Source organism: Phytophthora parasitica (assembly GCF_000247585.1).
Source record: "Phytophthora parasitica INRA-310 unplaced genomic scaffold supercont2.23, whole genome shotgun sequence".
NCBI lineage: Eukaryota > Oomycota > Peronosporomycetes > Peronosporales > Peronosporaceae > Phytophthora > Phytophthora nicotianae.
Genome location: NW_008649009.1, coordinates 744,277 through 763,705, shown reverse-complemented (window position 1 = coordinate 763,705; position 19,429 = coordinate 744,277). Strand labels below are relative to the sequence as shown.

Here is a 19,429-nt window from a genome sequence, read left to right as displayed (position 1 = left end):
TAAGCGACTCCATGTTATTGGTTTGTGCTAACCTACATGTAGTACTTAACGTGCTAAACTCAAAGCTCAATGAATACTTGCCTCACTTAGTCACCGGCAGCGCCTCGTCGTCCCCGTCGTACTCGCTAAAAGCAGCCGCAAGTCCTTCATTCAGTAGTTGATCCACTTTTGTAGCAACCGCGGGACCCACGTGGTCCAATTTCTTTGCTTGCGCTCCCGATGTGATGACAAATCGGGTATTGCGGATCTCCTTCGCAGCTCGAAAACGTGCAAGTCCTCGCTGGGTGTACCCGTGGGTCATTTCATACTCGCCTAATCGCACCAATTGGTCCACTAACGACTGATTTTCGTCTTTTATGGCAAGTGTGGCCTCCACTTGCTCTTGAATGCGACTCTTCTTCGGGTATTTCGTCTTCTTCTTACTACTCGCCACAGGACTCATGACTTTGGCAACCAAGGCAGAAGTTTCGTCGCAATCGCTATCGCTGTCGAGAATCACGTTGCGGCGTTTGCGTTTGGGCATATCATCCATAAGCGTGCGCTTCTGGCGGCCCACCACACGTGGTGACACCGCTGTAGCGGCTTCCGTCTCCATCGCATCAGTATCTTTGGCAAACTTGGTCTTGAGCTGGTCAAATGCCTTTGGGGCCTGCAAATAACCCAGCCCGTGGTGCTTTGTATTTCGCAAAGCCGCGATCACCTCTCGTAGCGCCTGCCATGGGTTCTAGACGCAGCAAATGGGGTTCAAGCAACATTGTCAGCAAGTTAACTCGAAAACTCTGTTCAGAATGCTGGTGATCACCTCCGGCAGCTGAATACCCTGTTCCTCGCACTTCATCAAAAGATCCGAGATCGTCGTTTCCGCCTTCATCCTTGCTATTCTTCAACAGTTCGGCCCTTGCTGTTCTTGTAGAGATTCCAACTGTAGTACTTCGAAGTAGTGAAGAAGAAGGAGAAAAGCTCAACGCAAGGTCTCACACCAACCTCTCGCTTCAACTTGCCTTTGTGTGGTCCACCATTTAGTGATGTGAAGAACATAAAACTATTATAACACATGCAACCGATCTCGTTTGAACATTTGAATTTGAAAAATTGGGCCACCTTTTCGCGGCATCTTTGCCCATTTCTGCATTCTCGACATCATTGTCACTTTCTCGTCTCTCATCCAGCGATGCAGGACGGTGTGCCCTTCATGATGTCCCCCATGGACTCGGCAGGCGAGGCGTGTCTGGCGAAGGCACGTGCATGTATCCGCAAGACGTTCGGGCCAGGTGGTAGCGGACGTCGTACCAAGCGCGCGCTGGAAATGGCGGACGAGGCGCCGACACCAGCCAAGACACCGCGCACGAAGGTGCGCCAGCGGATCGCCAAGGCGTCGCAGCTCAACACGGAGAACATGTTCTTTCAACAATTCGGTAGCAGTGAAGAGCTCATGCGCGAGGAGTTTGACCTCGCCCGGCCAGCCGGTCACCCCGTCCTCAAGGCCTCGCGACAGTACGCAGCAGCGGGTGTAGCAAACGCGTCAACCCATACTGTACAGCAGACAGCAGGAGCCCCCACCAGTTTCTTTTCCTTCTCATCAACGACATCCACAGCGTTCACTAGCTCGCTGCCTGCACCGTCGACGGCGAACGTGAACCAACTGACACGACCCACACGTATCCGAACGCCACGCAAGGCGGCAGTTAAGAGAGGACGAGCAGGAGAGAGCAGTGCCGAGAAAGCTCTTGTGCTAAGAAAGCCGCGACTGGGCGGCGTCAGTGCCACAAGTATTGACTACGCCAGTGGAGGCAACTCGACGATCAGTAACCAGACAGCAGCTCCCTCGAGCTTGGACACCCGGACATCTTTTGCGTTTGTCACCAACCGCGGTGACAGCCTGTCGACCAGATTCTTCTCGAGATCACCAAGCAAGTTCCAGTTCTCGTCGAATGCCACGAGACTGTTCTCCCAGCGCCAGGCACCGCTGCGGTGATTTAACCCCGTCATTTATTGCCAGGCACAATGAAGAACATCAAGACAATGCAATGCAAATTTATTTGACCAGCGAGAGGAGAGAAAGATTGATAGTGTAGTTGTAGTCCAAAGAAGAAAACAGTCATTGTTGAACTGCAAATACAATACAAATTGCAGTCCGAAACAGCGTTCTTCTAGTTCTTTGATCTCTTGTTGAACGGTATTCCAGTGTGGCATTCTAATAGATCATGGCCTCCATGCGGTTCAGTCGCTCGTTAGTGCCCGAAGGAAGACGGAACTTGATCATGCCTGCGAATGTGACGAGGAGTTCGGCCTTTTCGCGCAGAGCAGCGATACCGGCACGTCGGATTTCGCCAGAGACCTGAGTTTTCAGGCGGTCCGCATCACGCACAAGACACTCCATATATCCGAGCAGCAGAATGTGGAAGTTCTGACGAACACTCTCGTCGAAAGCGAGGAAGCGATCCACACACAGCGATAGGTTACTCGAGTTCTGGGTCGGTACAACCTCCAGTTCATCCACAAACCCGATGGCGTCTTCGTACTGCTGCTTCTCGAAGATCTCCAGGAAGATGCTAATGTTCAAAAGTGTCTGGAAGGCAATAGCGGCCGTACGTGCATGCCGGTTGGCTATAACCTGGACCCATGGGAAGCGCATCCATTTCTCGGCAAACTCCTTAGCCTCACGGAACCACTCCTCACGCTCTGGCCGTGTGGCAGCCAGCGTCGAGCTGAGTTGCGAGTTCAGCAGCACGATAACACCCTCAATGTCACCGGCGCTCTTCAACAGAGCAAATGCATCATGCGGGCGACCGCGAGCCTCAGCCTTGCGTGCTGCCGAAAGAATAAGCTCCTTGACCTCATCTTCAGGCTCGTCCTTGAGCAGGTGATCGTATAGTCCACGAGTACGTGAGCCATCTGTGTTGTTAGTGAATCCTGCGAGCACATCGAACTTGCGTGTGTCAAGTAGCAGCTCCGCGAGTAGCTCCTTCTTCGCTGTCAAGTCCGAAATGCACGCCACATAGTCTGCAGCCTCCGCGGCATTGGCACGCTGGAACCCATGAATGTATTGGCGAACCAGGCGCACCATATCGACTGTTGTCTCGTCTTCCTCTCCCATTGAGAACGACGTACATTCCAACAATCCGTAGTGGCTCAGAGTAATTGCGAAGTGTACCGCTTCCAGCAGGAAACCCTTGGATGCCAGGTATTTAATTGCCTTCTCGAATTCCTGCGTGATGAGCAGAATCTCGAAGTACAGGAACGCTGAAAAATTGCCACCACCAGGCTGTGCGCCGCCTTCGAAGTGGGTCGGACCAAACCTTTGCATACTCTGGGATAGCTTGGTAATTGTGTAAGTGCTGTCCGGAGCAGAACTGGTTGCTGCTACGCGCTGGATAAAGCAGAGGCGCTGCCACAGATAGTCCTCCACAGTTGTCGTGATGCGTTGCTCATTGGCATTGACGTTACCGAAGCACAGCAGGTTCACAACACAGCGTTCAAATGGGTTCACGACAGACACTGCGTCGATCGAGGAGCTCACCAAGCGGTGGTAGCGGTCCACCAAGCGCTCAAACTCGGCGGGGAATTGCTTGGAAAAGGCATTCAGCGGGTTAGCGGTACGGTCCGCGTACAAGCTCTTCTGGTGTGCACGGTATTTTAACGCACAGAGCACATCGCCATCAATGGTGGACTCCTCGCCTGAGTTTGACAGCTTGGTCACGAGATTGACTGCTTCTTGGTCACCTCCACAGCGCAAGCAGTAGTAGATAATAGCCCAGATATTGTCCACGTCCGTACTGCTGCCACTGCCGTTGGCAGCATAGCGCGAGCTGTGCAGATGCTTCACGAACGCGCGGATAGTAGCCACTAGATCCGGAATGCCACCAATAGCAAGACTGTTCTTCTGTACAGTCTCCAGTACGAATGCACGGAACTGGTTCTCCAGGAATACACGGGCACCAAACGCAAGACGATGCTGGAATAGCTTGCGTTGCGCTTCGTCGGTTCCCTGTCTCGCAGTCTGGAACTCACGCTCCGCCAGCTTTGGCGCACTGGGTTTGGTAGAGTCTCCACCTGCCAGCAAGTCGTTCACGAGCTGCCAGCACTTGAGCACAGCCTCCCACTTGGATCCAGTCATCGACACCGACACGTTGGACGAACATAGTCGCTGGAAGTGGCGCGCGAGTTCGAACTGACTGCGCGTATTGGGCACGCGGCTGCTGTTGAGCTCCTTAATGACGGAATAGTACTGCTTCATCTCTTCTGTCATTGCGTTCTCTACTTGCAGCTGCGACATATGCAGCGACGGCGTTCCGAAGCCTGAGCTGGTAGACTGGAAGCGAGGCTGGCCAGCGAAAGACGCGCCGCTGAGTCCCAGACCGGACGCAGACTCGAGAACCTGGCGCTTCTCCCGAACTGCAGAGGAGAAGATGCTGCCGGCAGCCTCGTCCGAGTCCAGGACGCGTGGATAGTTGCGGATACCGAGCTGTTTGGCCCCTCCAAGGTCTTCTAGTAGACGCTGCTTGGCGTCCTCGAAGTCGTCGATCATAGCGCGGTTCATACGATCGTGTGTGGCCTCCACTGTGCGGCGGTTAACGTCCTCGATGGCCGTGAGCACGATCATTTCGTGGTGGTGAGCTAGATATCCCTCCAAGTCCGTCTCGCCCAGCGGCGTCTCAGGCTCAAACTCGGGCGCGATCTCGAACTGCTTCAGCTCCTTACTGAGTTTCTCTGCGTCGATACCTTTGGCTGCAAGTAGGAAATTGGCCTTGTCGGCCCCTGCGGCGGCTGGGCGCTTGCGGCTTCCAGTAGAACTGGGTACCTGGGCGTTAAGTGCACGCGACGCATCATCCAGCTGCTCCAGACGCTTCTCCAGCCGAGGGATCCCCAGCTCACCCAGGGACGTCGTCAGCTTTAGCGAGCTCTGGTATAACGCCCGGAAGTCCACGTCGTTGGAAGCCATGGCGAGCAGATCGAGAGGGGGCAGCAGGTCAGTGCGCGCCCAAAAGCAATGGAGGACGCGGGATGCGATATGGCGGGTTTCGGTAGAATATGCAATTAATAAGGTCATTGGTGTGGTGTACCTAAACCAGTAAGTTGAAGTGGAAGCGCAATCTGAGTTGTCATTTTGCACACCTGCTGTGAATCACAGCGTTTTTTCTAGAGCAGAAGCACTCCCAGCTCCGAGTTACCATTCCGTGTATCGGAAGTATGGCCGTTCGTTTGCTCGAACTCGAATCATTTGTTGCACACTCGCTGCTGTATGAAATCAAGCAAGTTGTTTTTATTGTATGGTTTAGCGCTGGTAACACTCCGGGTGAATCAAGCAAGTTGGCTCCATCTTTTTCGGCGCTGCTATAATTCAGTTGTTGTTGTCTTCGGTTGGACTCGCCATCATTTTTGTGCTTCTACACGATGTAACTCTTGTTTGAGCACCACGAAAGAAGCGTGAAGGTGATGATTTTTTTTTTTCAGATTCAAAACTTGCAGGAAATGACTGCCAACGCAGCTATTATATCACCAAGCAAGTGAACCTGAACTGTTGAATACCAACATTTGTGGTTGCTCAAAACCAATTCTTGCAAATCATGGGCAGAACGAGGGGTATCTGCACAGTCAATGGCAGTGATGATGGAGATCTCAATGATACAAGGCAGCCAGTGAATCCACAGCCGTGCCGCTGTTGCCGTGCACAGTACAGCAGCAGCGCCGCCGGCCTCGCTTCAATCCTTGAGTCGTTGCATCGTTGCGACAGCGCCGTTCGCTAGGCCGGACCAAAGACGCGGCGTGGCGGGTACAACACCACCCGATTCGGCTCAGAGAGAGCGGAAGATGTCCATTACCTACGGATGTCGCTCGCTCTACCTTGGCAATGGATGAAGTTGATAGCAGCCTAATCGATAGCCATACCAGCACAATGGCCGTGCATCAATTCAGTGAGTCTCCACTGGCTCGCACTCGGCAAGCCAGGTTCACCAACCACTTTTTGGATCGCCTAGAGCTGGATCTGGCACAAAAAAACATCAGTGTTTTACTATTGAAACACCCCTAGCCCGTGATTTTAGAGGGGGTGAAGAGGAGTGATGGTCTCATTCCATCGTCGATCGCGAAAAGGGAAAACGCGGCGTGCGGCGATCGACGCAGACCAAAGAAGCAGTTCGAGGACGCGCAGTCCTCGTGGAGCGAGTCCGTGCGAGCAGCAGCAAGCGGCGCGTGCGTGTGCTCACTCTCGTTGCACAGCTAGCGATCCCCAGCGCTGGAGCGCGAAGAATCTGTCTTATTAAGTACGCTCCCTCCCCTTGTTATACCAATCTCCCTCTCAAGTGATATCCATGTCAACCAGCTGGCTTGGAGATCATAACCCTAAGGTTTTCACTATGAATAAGCAGCTAACCTTCACTCTGCATGATTGTCCAGGCAGGTTTACCCTCAACGTTAATCCAAGAGTGGCGCCATGGCGTGGACCTGTACGGCGTGCGAGTTCGCAGCCAATGAGGACGGCCAGGAGGCGTGTGTGGCCTGTGGCTCGGAACGACCCGAAGAAGAGGAGCAGCAGCAGGAGACGGACGCTGAGTCGACGCAAGCAACGAAGGAGAACGGCGACTCTGGCCCCGAGGTCGTAGTCATTGAGCTGCCGGCCAAGGAGAAGCTTGGCGTGAAGCTTATGCCGCCTAAGGACGGCGTGATTGACCACGGTCTGGCCATTGATAACATTAACAACCCATTGCTAGAGAACAAGGTGCAGGCCGGAGATCTCATTGTCGCTATTGGAGGACAGAATGTGGACGGCATGGGTTTCTCCGATGCTATTGATCTGATCCGAAAGATGCCACGGCCTCTTGCTATTTCTTTTGAGATCGACGAGGTTCGACGTCAAGAAGTTGTGCGCGAGAAGTTCCAGCAGAACAAGGATAATGATCTGGACAAGGAGCTTACCACGTACGCTGTGGTGTTCGACAATGGACCCATGGGATTGAACCTGGAAGAAGCAGTGCGATACGGTATTGACGGTGCCGTTGTGCGTGCACTGAAGGGCCAAGCCAAGACGAGCGGTATGATTTCAATCGGTGATATCGTGTACAAGGTGAACGAGACGGACGTGCTATGTATGCCGTACCTTGAGGTCATGAACGTTCTTCGTAACGCGACAGCCCCCAAAACACTGCAGTTTGTGCCCAAGGACAAGCTCGCTGATGTCCAGCGTGTTAACTCGCGGCATTCGGAGTCGTTCCGACTACGTGAGTCGACGTCGCATGTGAAGCAGAAGTTGATGAACAACCCGCGTATTGTGAAGGATGATGGCAATGAAGGCGACGATAACCAGTCGATCGCGCAATTGATTCTGGATAACCAGGCAGCGACTATCAAGAAGGGACGCATGTACAAGCAGGGTCGTGTGATGCGCAATTGGAAGTCTCGATACTTCGTGCTGAGTGTGTCGAAAGTGGAGTACTTTAAGAGCCCAAGCTCGACAACATCGCGCGGTGAAATGAGCTTTCTGAACCATCGTTGTACTGTGCGTTCGCTGCCCGGAACAGGCGACGTGGTGTGCCGGTCTCCAAACGTGACGGCAGAGTATTTGCTGGAACTTCGCGTTGATGATCGTCGAATGGTAATGGCCTGTACGTCTGAATCGGACAAGAAGGGCTGGATGGATGCTGTTAAGCTGGCTATCGATGCCTCCAAGACTGTTAACCGCACACAAAGCCTTGGCGAGTCGCTACGGGAAGCCAAGGCGTTACGGACACAGCGTACGGAGAGTCTTTCGATGGATGGAACCTTCTTGGACCGAAACGCTGGTGGACGTCTGTCGCAGTTCAACTATGAGGCATTCTCAACGCCAGTTATTCACGTTGGTGTTCTGTCAGCGACTAATTTGACCAAGTCGGGCAGCTCAGTGAACGCGATATGTGAAGTTACGGTCGGCGCTGAGACCTTCAAGACTTCTGTAGTCAAGAACCAGCGATCTCCTGTGTGGAAGCAGGATAACTCGGCTTCGTTCGAGGCTCCCAGTGATGACATGGTGGTGGAGATCCGTATCTTCGACGAGCACTTGTTCCGCGCGACAGAGCTGATTGCGACACTTACGATTCCTTTGAAGTCGTTGCCCAACATGCAGAAGACGACGAAGAAGTACCCTCTGGCTCTCGGTAGCAGATCTGCAGGAGCCGTGTTGACTTTGTCACTGGAATACGTGAACAAGCAGAAGGCGTACGAAGAAGACCAGGAGCGTGGACGTCTTGGCGACGACTTGAACAGCAACGGCATGATGAACGAGCGCGATGAAATGGTCAAGATTAAGGCCGAAGCTCAGATGGCTGCCGATGAAGCCACGCACCACGCTGCTCGTGCCCAGGAAGAAGCGCACATGTTGCTTGAGCAATCACGGCAGAAGGCTGAAGCAGCTATGGCTGCAGCTCGTGAAGAGCAGCGAGAGGGTAAGGCGGCTGTGGAGAAGGCTATGGCGGAAGCAGCTCGAGCAAAGGAGGAAGCAGAAAAACAACTTGCCGAAGCGAAGCGTGCACAGGAAGAAGCCCAGAAGCTGATTGAGGCTAACCGTCGTATTCAGGAGTCCGATGTCCAAGGACCGTCGATTTACGCTGTGTACCGCAAGATGATTCAGGACGGACACTCGAACGATGACGTGAAGAAGAAAATGCAAGAAGATGGCATCGATGAGATGGGCATTGAGGCGTTCTTTGACGGTATCAACTCGTACGACGAGAAGATTCGTGCCCTGCAGGCAGAAGTGGAGAAGCTGAAGCGTAGTCGTTCCGTGCGACAGAAAGATGAGCCGAGGGCGCAGGACATGCTGGCCAACCTGGATATCTCTAGCGACCAAGTTAAACTGCTGCGTCGTCTGTTGAAACTAGAAAAGCAGTTGCAGCAGGCTGGTATTGCTGTTGCCGCAGATATTCCTTATGAAGAGGCCATGGCGAAGGTGCAAGAAATCTCCAAGCGTATGCAGGAAATCGGTTCGGCAGATGTGACCCACCCGGACCCTGCGATTCAGAAGCAGCTTCGTGAAGAGTACTACCGTCTTGAACAGGATATGGAGAAGTACAACACTGCTCTTATGCTGACTGACGAGTACGCTGCTGAAGAAGCAAGGAAGGAACGCGAGTGGGAGGAGGAGAATTATGATGAAAATGTGAAGGCGCTGAAGGCGATTCGGCGGATGATGCCGGTTGACGTGAAGAAAATGTCCGAAGCGGATCTCCAGACTGTCAAGTCACCGACGGGCAAGACACTTCCTCGTGATGTTGCTCGTAAGTTCAAGCGAACGAACGTGCTGGAACTGATTCGTATGGACCCAGCAGATATTGCCAAGAATCACCCGTCGCTGCTGGAAAATCTGCGTGTTACAGGTCTCACAGTGACGGAGCGTCGTGCGTTGCACATGCACTTGCGCGACGTGGCGGAGACGTGGAAAGCCCAACAGGGTGAAGAAATGACAAAGAAGAAGTTCGAGTGGTTTAAGACGCTCAAGGAGACATTCAAGACCGTTGTGAACTCTTACAACAAGCACGTGAAGCAGTACGGACCGGCAGATAACCACCCCTACGCCACACGCGACGACCCGGACATCGGTTGTCCTATGATTGGCAAGCAATGTCCCATCAAAGCTAACCGAGCTCCTGCGTACGATCAGGATCTGGGATACCCCGATGGAGATGTTTACATGGAGTCTACGGTCCAGAAGGGTAACCCCGATGATGCTGGTGCACGAGCTCTGGCCGAAGCGCAGGAATTGGCCCGAGCGAAGCTCGCTAACTCTCGTGCTGACGCCTTGAAGAAGCACTACCGCAACGTTCGTCTTGTTGCTGAGGCCAACGGTGCATGCGAATTGATCGACACATCGCTGGATCAAATCGAGAACCGGCAGTTGCTCTGGTTCCAAGCAAGACTCAAGCGCCGGCTGGAACGTACGGAGACGGCTGCAACAATCAAGGTGGAGCTGGCAGAATTTGGCGAGCTGGTGAACGAAATTCGTCTGGCAAGCTTGAAGTTCGCCGAGCGTTCGGGTATGAATCTGTCCGGTAAGCGGGACGCTTCACGAGATGCGAAGGATACGCGTTCATCTATCGAGTGTAACCTGGTTCTGCTGTACTGCGATGCGGTGGCTGACTGCTTTGACGGCATGGAGGAACGTATGGACGAGGTAAAGGCAAGTGATAAGCGGCTGCGTTCAGCTATCCCCGTGATTCGCGGCCTTCTGAAGGATCTGGGCGAAAAGAGTCGTATCACACTGGACTCGCTGAAGGACAAGGGCCCACCTGTTAACCGTCGCGTGAAGACGAGAACTGAGATCATGAAGGAAGCCAAGGAGAAGAACAAAAGTGCTGCTGCGCCTGCAGAAAGTGAAGCGGCCGAGGAAGCAGGTCCTGGTCCTGGTGGTCGGGCACCGCATCCAATGATGGCTGCCAGAGGTAGGGGACGTAGTGGTCGTGGTGGTGGACGCAATGACCTGTTTGCAGCGATTCAGGGACGTGGAGGTCGCGGGGGCGACGATGATGGTCCTCCAGGACCCCCTACTGACTTCCTGGCATCAATTCGCGGTCGTGGTCGCGGCAAGCCGGGAGGTCCTGGACGTGGCGATCTGTTTTCTGCGATCAAGGCACGTGGTGGTGGTGGCGATGATGGTGGGCGTGGTGGCCGAGGTGGCGACTTGATGTCAGCAATTCGAGGCCGTGGCCGTGGAGGAGGAGGAGGAGGTCCTGGACGTGGCGACCTGATGGCTGCTATTGCTGCACGGAAGAAGGAGTAGATAACTAGCCCCTTGTGATAGAAAGGAAAGCGAAGTAAAAGTGAAAAACTGATTGCAGCGTGGTTGGATTCCACACAGATTCGCGTTGGTGCCTGTAGCTAGTAAGGAGAGGAGAGGAGTAAAAACAAGAGAAAATAAAAAGAGAAAGATGAAAAGCAGTGCTTACAAGCGCTTGCTAGTTAGTCATTGCGGAACTTTGGTTCCGCCTTGCTCATGATAGCACCGACAGCCTGTACCAAGTCGTCACTGTACAACACGGCGGCATTGTGGTAGCGGACTTGCTCCAGTGAGTCCTTCGTCGAGTGGTCCCGTTGGTAGTGGATGGTTTGTTTAATGCCGCGAATAGTAAGCGGGCTCTTCTTGGCAATGGCCTTGGCTACATCCCCCACATGGCTCATCAGCGTCTCCTGGTCAGGTAAAGCTTTGAGCACAAGGCCAAGTTTTTCTGCTTCGAGTCCACCGAAGTTGCGACCCGTGAAGGCAAGTTCTTTGGCTTGACGCTCACCCACTAGCTTGGGCAGACGTTGGAGCGTGCCAACATCAGCGATAATAGCCAGATCTACCTCCTTCACCGAGAAAATAGCACTCACGTCCGAGTAGCACAGATCACAGGCAGTGATAAAGTCCACACCAGCACCAATACAAGGCCCGTGCACTGCCGCAATGACAGGCACCCGACAGTTCTCTGGAGCGGAGATTACCTTCTGAAACTTATCGATGACTCGCATCAGACGCTCTCGCTTGCGTCCTTCACAAGACTCGTCCATTGTGACCTTTTGCATCTGAGCAAAAACGTCCAGATCCATGCCGCTTGTGAAGCCGCGACCTTCTCCAGACACCACGACAGCCTTGACGCTTGGGTCCTGTTCCACCAGCTCGAAAGCTTCCGCTAGCTCCACCCACATCTGCATGTTCATGGCGTTCACGACCTTGGGGCGGTTGAGCTTCAAGTGCAGCACCCCAGAAGAAGCATCATCGTTGTCAAAACCCAGCGACAGCGTGTCAAACTTTGTGGACGCCACGTCCAGCGCCTTCGGAGACCCAGTCATCCAGTTCACGAGGTGCTCATGGTTGCTCTTGGATGCAAAGTGACGTTGTAGCACAGCGGTACTTTGGCGAGGGCGCAGGAGAACATTACGGAGAGCGAGCATGGTGCAAAGCGAGTTGTGCGTTGATGATGCAGTCATAGGATTCCGACGAGATAATGACGTGAAATGAGTGATGTAAACCACATAGAGTGAATCTGATTGGCCAACTACGTTGAAGTTGAGTCTATAGGTAACGTGCGGGTTTCTAAGAGCTGTAAAGGCTCAGTCTCGTATCGCGTTCTTAAGCAGGTCGGAAGATTTCTCGTAGGCGTAGAAAGTCACTGCGTTGCTGGGAAATGCTCGCAAACAAGCAGTGCCCAATCCGCTGAAGAAGATTCGCCAACCACCGATACGATAGAGCTGACGGGCCTGGTAAGCGATTTTGTGCTCTCCTGGCTTGTGGTTGACTGGAAGCGTCTGGATCGCAGACTTGATCACTGTTTTAAAGCATACAAACATGCAGCACATGGTTAGCCGACACCGTACTATCCTTACTCACCGACATCGAACAGCCTGGAGTTCCGAGATGCACAGCGAGCAGATGTACGCACCATCAAAAGGATAGGAAACCACCCAGGAAGCAACACCAGCAACACCACCCGCTGTGAGCATGGAGGTGGTGGGGCTGATGTTACCGTCGATCATCGTGCGCTTGGTGTATTCGTACAGCCAAAAGTAGACGGCGAACGACGGCACCTCACGCCACAGCGTGCATGTGAAGCCGAGGAAGAGTCCGGGTGTGCCTCTGGCTTTGAAAATATGCCGGATACAGTCCATCGGTCCTCGGTATTGGCTACTTCTGCGTCCATCTTGCACCTGAAGTCGGCATTTGATGAGCTCTGCAGGGGCAAGTGGAACGGTCTGCCAGAACCCACCGACAGCTCCAGCATAGAAAACGGACTTCAGCGTCGGGTTCTCCGCATTGTCGTCGATCATCTTCAACGTGCGCTCATAGACTGCGAACATGACGGCATTGGTAGCCGCGCTACCAACCACGGGCGACGTCATGCCCTTGAAGAAGCCCGAAAAACCCTCATGCTTCATCTGCACACGAGAGGAAAAGAAATCCCGCCCGTCAGTTCTTCGCGATCCTATTCGAATGGTAAGAAGAGGCTCTAACGTACAGTCTGGCGAGCACAGTCGAATGCACCATTGTAGTACTTGCTGTACGTCTGCAACCGCACTTTAACCTGCAGATGATGATACACGACGTCACTCAAGAAAGTGGAGGCCAAACTGTAGATTCAGACTCACAGTGTCGAACGGTTGTCCAACGACAACACCCGCGATGCCGCCGACAGTGCCGGCAGTCAAGTCAATCAGTACCGAGTACTTCTCCACGTTCTCCGCCATCGGACTCGGTGCTTGCGGCAAATCAACCGCTACTGACGTACATCTGCGCCATTGCCGCAATACTCAACACTTCCGCGGTGCGATTGGCTTAAAATGCGTTTTTCGTAATTACGTTTGCCACTCTTTTTACACACTGTACACAATATTGTGTAACCGGGGAATCCGCATTGGTTGGTTGGCTGGGGCTCATGGTGTTGTGGTGACCGCGTATTCTGGTTTTCCTACAAACCTCGCCGCTTATTTCCCGTGAAGATCCGCACTCGCCGGCAAGCTTTCTAGACACTTATTGTCAACATGTTGGTCCCCAAGACGAACCGTATCGCTGTGTACTCGTACCTCTTCAAGGAGGGCGTGATGGTTGCGAAGAAGGACTTCTCGCTGCCCAAGCACGAGGCCGTGGACGTGCCCAACCTCCAGGTCATCAAGCTCATGCAGTCGCTCAAGTCCCGCGGCTACGTCAAGGAGACGTTCAACTGGCAGTGGTTCTACTGGTACCTCACGAATGAGGGCATCGAGTACCTGCGCTCTTACCTGCACCTGCCCGCTGAGATCGTGCCGGCCACGCTCAAGAAGCAGGCCGCTCGTCCCACGCGCCCGCAGGCCCCGTCCGCTGGCGGCTTCGGCCGTGGCCGTTTCGACAAGGAGAAGGGTGTCGGCCCGTCGGGCGACTTCAACCCGGAGTTCCGCCGTGGTGGCCAGGACGGCTACCGTCGCGAGGCTGCTAACTAAGCAGTTGCAAACCTCGAAGGAAAGCGAGACGGGAGTATTTAAATCAATAAATCTCCTCTGATTGTCGGCTTCACGAAGAAAAAACGATCTCTATGTTATTTCTCGTATTGCTAATGTAGGTAAACTTACATTTCTTTTAGCGATGTCAAGACTTTTTACCAGGTGACGCTGTGTACTGTTGGAGCATTTGCCGCATGGCCTCAAGTTTCTCGGTGTCGGACAACGCACTTTTGACGCGTATTGCCATGATGACGCGTTCGCCAGCGTAATGTAAATCCTTGTGCACTGGCGTGTGTTCTTTCGTGGACTCGGGTGAAGAAGCGTACGGGTTTGAGCTTGTAGACGTTGCCCACTGGCTTGGCTCCTCGGAAATGGAGCTTCTTCGTGCTGTGTGATCAGTGCATTCGGTAACACTACGTCGAGACAAGAAGCTTCGAACGTCAGTGCGCTCCATATAATTGCTTTCACGTCTAATAGGCTGAAGAGCAAGCCCGATGTAACGGTAGTCAAGTGGCCTAGCCTCTGCGTTAGAGGGCTCAAATTTTTCAAGCCTTGCCGATGTCACACGATCCGATCTATTGATTTCAGTCTAAGCATGCAGAGCACAAGCAGCACAGCGAGATTAATGCACAGTACCGTAAAAGGTGGAATGAGATCGCCTAGTACCATTGGTGTTGACATCATTGCTTCCAGTTCTTCTAGGGGTGTTTTATTTTGCTACATGTACACAAATTGACTCAGCGCTGTGAGGATCGTAATGCCCGTAGCATGAGAAGTACCTCGTTTCGGAGATTTGGATCCGCCCCAAGGTTTAGCAGCATTTCCATGACCTTGACGCTCTTACCACGGACTGCATTCGCAAAATTGGTGAGTAACCAAAGCCTCAGCCCTAAGCAGTAGGCCTTCTACCTGCTTTGTGCAACGGGGTGTCTTGGTTTTCGCTGCGAGAGTTGATGTCTACCTTGGCAATAGAAACGAGATAACGCACAACCTCGTCGTGATCTTTTCGGCAAGCATGATGTAGTGCATTGCGGCCGTTGGAATCTATTGCTGTTGGTGATCCTCCTACTTTGATTAACTCCTTGATGCACTCGAGCGCTCCAACGTAGGACGCTGTAGACCAAAGATCTTAAGCTCAGCAACGACCACTGCAAGCACCGATATATCACTTATTTACCCCAGTGAATCGCATTCATTCCAAATCGCTGCAGAAGTTTCGAGCACTCAGAATCGACTAATACATTCCGAAGATGGTATTGCATCTAGCTTTACTCACATCCTTTGCGTTTGGATTCATCTTGCCCTTGGTGATCATCTCTCGTAGCTTGACGAGGTCTGATGAGATAGCATACCGCACGAACTCGGCGATTTTCTCCTGCGCTCGGTCCTCCGCTTGCATTCTTCGTCTTGACGCACAGGACCCCATGACTTCTGCAAAATGCATGCGCTTACTTTTGTGCAAGAATAGATGATGGAAAAATCGAGTTTACACGTTCGAGCGACAATTAACCATAACTGTATTCGTTACTACTCGACGGATTCTTCATTGCCATGAATCCAATCTCCTACTCCTGCTACTTCTTGGTGACGCATCAGCGTTGTTCTTTTCATTAGTGTTCAAACTAGTGCAATACTACTACGTTGCAGTACGTAGTAGCATTACCCAGTGTTCAAGACATGCATGAGTGTTTTGTTGAGTGTGTTTGCTACCATGGTTAGTCTCCAGCATTATTGTCGAAGTGACTAGCAAAAAAGATTGGGAATATGGTGCCATCAATCGGTTGGAGCAAGTTTTCCAGCGAGGCAACCGAAGTCACCAGGCGGTCCAGATGCTCAACAACCAAGACTTCGCTATTCAACTGTTTGCTTCGCTTGTCCCTCACAAAAGCGCAGAGCTTGCACGCGACTTCCACCGCCTTTCGACAGCAGGAGACACGCACTCTCCACATCGGGGCGAGATGCTTGACCCTGGGATCCCCACTGTGAAAGAGGGATCTCGCCAGAAGTCCAGTTGGATGTAGAATTCAAGCGCACGCACAAATAACTATCAACCGTCGAAGTTTCATTCCGCTAGGAAAAATTGAACTGCTTTTTTTTACTGCTTCCTCGACACTTGAGACCTTCCTCCCAGCCAGTCGTTTTGCAGGATCATCCATTGGATGATGGTAAATAAGCCAATCGAGTACGTTCTATTTAACAAGAAAAATAACAGTTAGCACTTCATCTGTCTAAGTTTAGTGACACACACTAAAACGGGGTGTCTGACCGATTTTGCGAAAAGTTAATTCCACAGCTGGAACAAGTGGGCCACTACCACCACAGTGGCGGCTACGATACTTTATGAAGGCCGCATGAGATCAAGACCACCATTGGTTCGGGTGTCCTCTGGGGACTCTGGGGACACTATATAATTACTCGACATTCTCTTAAGTCGGGCCTTTCAGCATCTCGCGATTTAAACGCGAGATTACACGTTGTCATTCACATCGTTGAGGAAGGCGGCGAAATTATTAACCGCAGTTGGCGCTGAATGCAAGGCTGATCAGGCTGGATCACAGGCTGAGCACCAGCAGGTTCGTGCCAGCTGCACCACCTCGCCACGCAGCACAGACTTCGTGGCTCTTCGAGGCGTCCTGCAAAATGTCTTCACCAGTTGGCGCTGCGAAAAAAAAAAGCAGTACAGGGTACGCACGCTCCCAAGTCGGTTTTGTTGGCCACCAATGGTGGCTGCTCGCTCACTGCTGCCAGTGAGGCAACCTTCAGAGAAAGTGGTGGAGCTGAGCTTGGGCGGGTGTCTGGATTTCTAGTATTTTCGTCGGCTAGAAACCTGAGCGGTAATAATACCGTGAACGGACCCAAAGAGAAGCAGCAAGCAATTATCGCCATGCGACGCTGTTGTTGGCCTCACCGGAACACTTGAAATAGGTCTGCTGACCATTTTTCTATTTTTCTGTAAAAGTTACGGGACAAAAAAATCGTCTAATCGATGACTTGGCATTTGTAAGGCAAAATGAACCCGTCGGGTTTCGGGTTCAAACCCGCGGGTCCTTTTGAAAATAAACCCGAAAATCCGAATTTCCGGCTCCTCTCCCTGGTCCGAGTGTTTGTATGGGCCTCACTAAGGTTTAGTATCAGACCAGAGACTTCCGCGTCAAGGTGCAGTGGCTTGTCCGCGCGTCGTACCGCTCTCGTTAGTTGCCTATCGGCTGCTCCCCGCGATAGAAAAGATAGACCTCCTTCGACTCGCGTGGTCCCGCCCAAAGTGGCGTAGTAGCATCAGCTAGAAACTCATGACGACCTCCAGCACCGTCTCGACGCCCTGCTCGCGGCCGCCACCGGAGCCTCCGCTGGTGCGCACAACTACCGAGCAGCGCCTGGATGCACGCCGACGCTCAGTAACTAAAATTACTGGACGCAAGCTCCGTGTGCCGCGTAAATTCGTGGTCACCGACGTGCCCGACACGCCTGAGGAGCCCCGAGAGGACGACGAAGAAGACAACAACAACAATAACAACTACGAAGACCTATCGGCCTCCAGCTCGTCCGTGCGCAAGGGTAAGACGCAAGTCAGAGGTCGCTTCACCATCACTGATCTGTCCCCGGAATCGCCTGAGGCGTCACCTGAGCGGGAAGACCTATCGGTGTCGATGGGGCCGACGCCCTCGCGCGCCCTCGAGGCCCCGCGACGACAGGCGTCCAGGAGAATGTCAACTCGGAAGCCATTCCAGTCAGCGGGCGACGTCCGCTCCTCAGTCGGTCTGACGAAGGCGAGGCTTTCTCTACATCAGCAACAGCAGCAACAACAGGAAGCACCGGCATTTGCGTCTTTCCAACGGCCCGCGGCGTCTTCGCCTTCGTCGCGTTCCATGCGCGCGACGTCGCCGGCCCGACCGATGAGCAACCAGATCACCCACCAGAACAACAACCAGAGCCAGACGGTGTTTGACCACCACTTGGAGTTCCTGGAGAAGGAGACGCACGAGATGAAGTCTGTTCTGGAGAAGATGGTGGCTACTAATGCCCAATGGATCGAGGCTCTGACCTCTGCTGGACTTGTCCACAGTGCGCCTAGATTAAGCGAGGCCTCTATTTCGGAACCAGTGACCCCTGTGGAGACGCCCCTGGAAAAGAAGTACCGTGAAGTCGAGAAGGCGTACACGGAGCTGCAGGCCAAGTACGAAGATGTGTGTCAGAAGAGCGAGCGCCTAGAAGTGAAGAACGCCATGCTGGAGATCCGTCTTCAGCAGCAGATCAACCGCTCGACGATGCTACGATCGCAGCTTGACAAGCTGACTCAGTACACGGAGAACCTGATTGGCGAGTCATCGGAGCCAACGCTGCACGACTACAATTCGGACTTGACCTCGATCTTTGGCGAGCAATCAGAGGCGCATTCTCCCACTGCGGATGAGATGACGAGTGGCGGCGAGTATGGCTTTAATTATGACGTGGTGAAGTCCCGACGGCAACGTTGGCGTGGCGTGGATGAAGAATGCATGTCGGACACGAGCACCGAGGGCGAGTCGGTGAGGAAAACCTCGTCGCCTCCGCCTTACGAGCAGGATGATGGCAATAACCGGTACTTCAGCGACGTGGAGCTCACAACTGCAGACCTCACCGACCTCACCTCTAGCAACAACAACGACAGCTCTACAGCTCTGGACTCGCTGCTGGATGCTCAGTGCAGCCAACTGCGTCAGTCTCTGCGCTCGAAGGACAGGGCGGATGGTGATGATCACGTGTCTGTGATTGAATCGCTGGATTCGCTGGCTGTGTGTCCATCGGTCACCAACTGCGACGAGTACGAGGGAGACAATCAGATTGGCCACTTAGGACCGCTGTCGAATGGACTGAAGTCCGATCTGCTGGAGCACAGCAACTCTGTAGCTTCACTCAACTACTCGACAGTATCGTCAACCTCGTCGTTAGCTGGCTATGGTCTCCACTTGGCAACCATGGCCCAGTCCAAGTCTGGATACTACGCCAGTGTGGCTGCTACCAGCTTGTTTGGTCCACACCCGGAGCCGTACCCGACCGCCTCGAATCAGCAGAACACCCGACAGGATGACGACACGGTGTACAACGTTCTTAGCCCGGAGAACCTTCGTTTCCACGACTGCCAGTCTCTACTTCAAGCCGCCGAAGAGAGGAACGCACAAACGTCAGCCACGCGACGTGGGTTCCCCTTTACGACGAGGAAGAAGGCCCATTCTTTGCCGGGGGCGAATGAAGTTCCCGAGCGGACACAATCGACTGGCAGCTTGTTCCAGCGGTTTGCTGTGCGGCGGCGATAGCCTGCTTTCTCCGTTCCAGTCTCATATCGTCCTGAAGCCCCTGCATTAGACGCAGATGCAGGGAGCTCCCCTTGTTTCCATAGCAACCCCCCAGTACCAGTAGTGACGTCTGTCGCCAGCATTCAAACCAGAAACAGCTCGACCGCGTTGGCGACATTATGAGGAAGAACACGTGGCAGCTCGACCCGAGGGCTCCTGCTTGTCGCTTCCTATGTGTT

The 19,429-nt window shown here is 53.3% G+C and overlaps 9 protein-coding genes across 11 annotated transcripts; 4 read left to right on the top strand and 5 right to left on the bottom strand.

Moving 5' to 3' along the window:
• Positions 1-82: 82 nt before the first annotated feature.
• PPTG_10914 (hypothetical protein) lies at positions 83-988 on the bottom strand (the record flags this gene model as incomplete). The annotated part of the gene is made up of 2 exons (XM_008906418.1): positions 803-988; positions 83-724 (listed from the first exon to the last, which is right to left on the bottom strand). The coding sequence occupies exons 1-2, from the start codon at positions 869-871 to the stop codon at positions 83-85; spliced, it is 711 nt and encodes a 236-aa protein (XP_008904666.1). The 5' UTR covers positions 872-988.
• A 115-nt stretch (positions 989-1,103) lies between these two features.
• PPTG_10913 (hypothetical protein) lies at positions 1,104-2,148 on the top strand. The gene has a single exon (XM_008906417.1). It carries the CDS (start codon positions 1,172-1,174, stop codon positions 1,973-1,975), a length of 804 nt encoding a protein of 267 aa, XP_008904665.1. The 5' UTR covers positions 1,104-1,171; the 3' UTR covers positions 1,976-2,148.
• On the bottom strand, positions 1,917-5,002 carry PPTG_10912 (hypothetical protein). Its single transcript, XM_008906416.1, has one exon. The coding sequence runs from the start codon at positions 4,940-4,942 to the stop codon at positions 2,195-2,197; it is 2,748 nt and encodes a 915-aa protein (XP_008904664.1). The 5' UTR covers positions 4,943-5,002; the 3' UTR covers positions 1,917-2,194.
• A 776-nt stretch (positions 5,003-5,778) lies between these two features.
• On the top strand, positions 5,779-10,954 carry PPTG_10911 (hypothetical protein). Its single transcript, XM_008906415.1, has 2 exons — positions 5,779-6,263; positions 6,397-10,954. Exon 2 carries the CDS (start codon positions 6,434-6,436, stop codon positions 10,745-10,747), a length of 4,314 nt encoding a protein of 1,437 aa, XP_008904663.1. The 5' UTR covers positions 5,779-6,263; positions 6,397-6,433; the 3' UTR covers positions 10,748-10,954.
• PPTG_10910 (hypothetical protein) lies at positions 10,749-11,946 on the bottom strand. Its single transcript, XM_008906414.1, has one exon. The coding sequence runs from the start codon at positions 11,932-11,934 to the stop codon at positions 10,927-10,929; it is 1,008 nt and encodes a 335-aa protein (XP_008904662.1). The 5' UTR covers positions 11,935-11,946; the 3' UTR covers positions 10,749-10,926.
• PPTG_10909 (hypothetical protein) lies at positions 11,917-13,270 on the bottom strand. Of its 3 annotated transcripts, XM_008906411.1 has the most exons (4): positions 13,090-13,270; positions 12,960-13,025; positions 12,387-12,879; positions 11,917-12,272 (listed from the first exon to the last, which is right to left on the bottom strand). In XM_008906411.1, exons 1-4 carry the CDS (start codon positions 13,186-13,188, stop codon positions 12,058-12,060), a joined length of 873 nt encoding a protein of 290 aa, XP_008904659.1. In that variant the 5' UTR covers positions 13,189-13,270; the 3' UTR covers positions 11,917-12,057. The 3 variants fall into 3 exon arrangements, with proteins under 3 accessions (XP_008904659.1, XP_008904660.1, XP_008904661.1); XM_008906412.1 differs by having other exon boundaries at positions 12,960-13,270; XM_008906413.1 differs by lacking the exons at positions 12,960-13,025; positions 13,090-13,270 and having other exon boundaries at positions 12,387-12,925.
• A 95-nt stretch (positions 13,271-13,365) lies between these two features.
• On the top strand, positions 13,366-14,059 carry PPTG_10908 (hypothetical protein). Its single transcript, XM_008906410.1, has one exon. The coding sequence runs from the start codon at positions 13,483-13,485 to the stop codon at positions 13,915-13,917; it is 435 nt and encodes a 144-aa protein (XP_008904658.1). The 5' UTR covers positions 13,366-13,482; the 3' UTR covers positions 13,918-14,059.
• Positions 14,060-14,312: 253 nt separating this feature from the next.
• Positions 14,313-15,343, bottom strand: PPTG_10907 (hypothetical protein; the record flags this gene model as incomplete). Its single annotated transcript, XM_008906409.1, has 5 exons — positions 14,313-14,330; positions 14,697-14,767; positions 14,827-15,030; positions 15,095-15,122; positions 15,194-15,343. The coding sequence occupies 5 exons, from the start codon at positions 15,341-15,343 to the stop codon at positions 14,313-14,315; spliced, it is 471 nt and encodes a 156-aa protein (XP_008904657.1).
• A 1,864-nt stretch (positions 15,344-17,207) lies between these two features.
• On the top strand, positions 17,208-19,211 carry PPTG_10906 (hypothetical protein; the record flags this gene model as incomplete). The annotated part of the gene is made up of 1 exon (XM_008906408.1): positions 17,208-19,211. The coding sequence occupies one exon, from the start codon at positions 17,208-17,210 to the stop codon at positions 19,209-19,211; it is 2,004 nt and encodes a 667-aa protein (XP_008904656.1).
• Between the last annotated feature and the right edge of the window lie 218 nt (positions 19,212-19,429).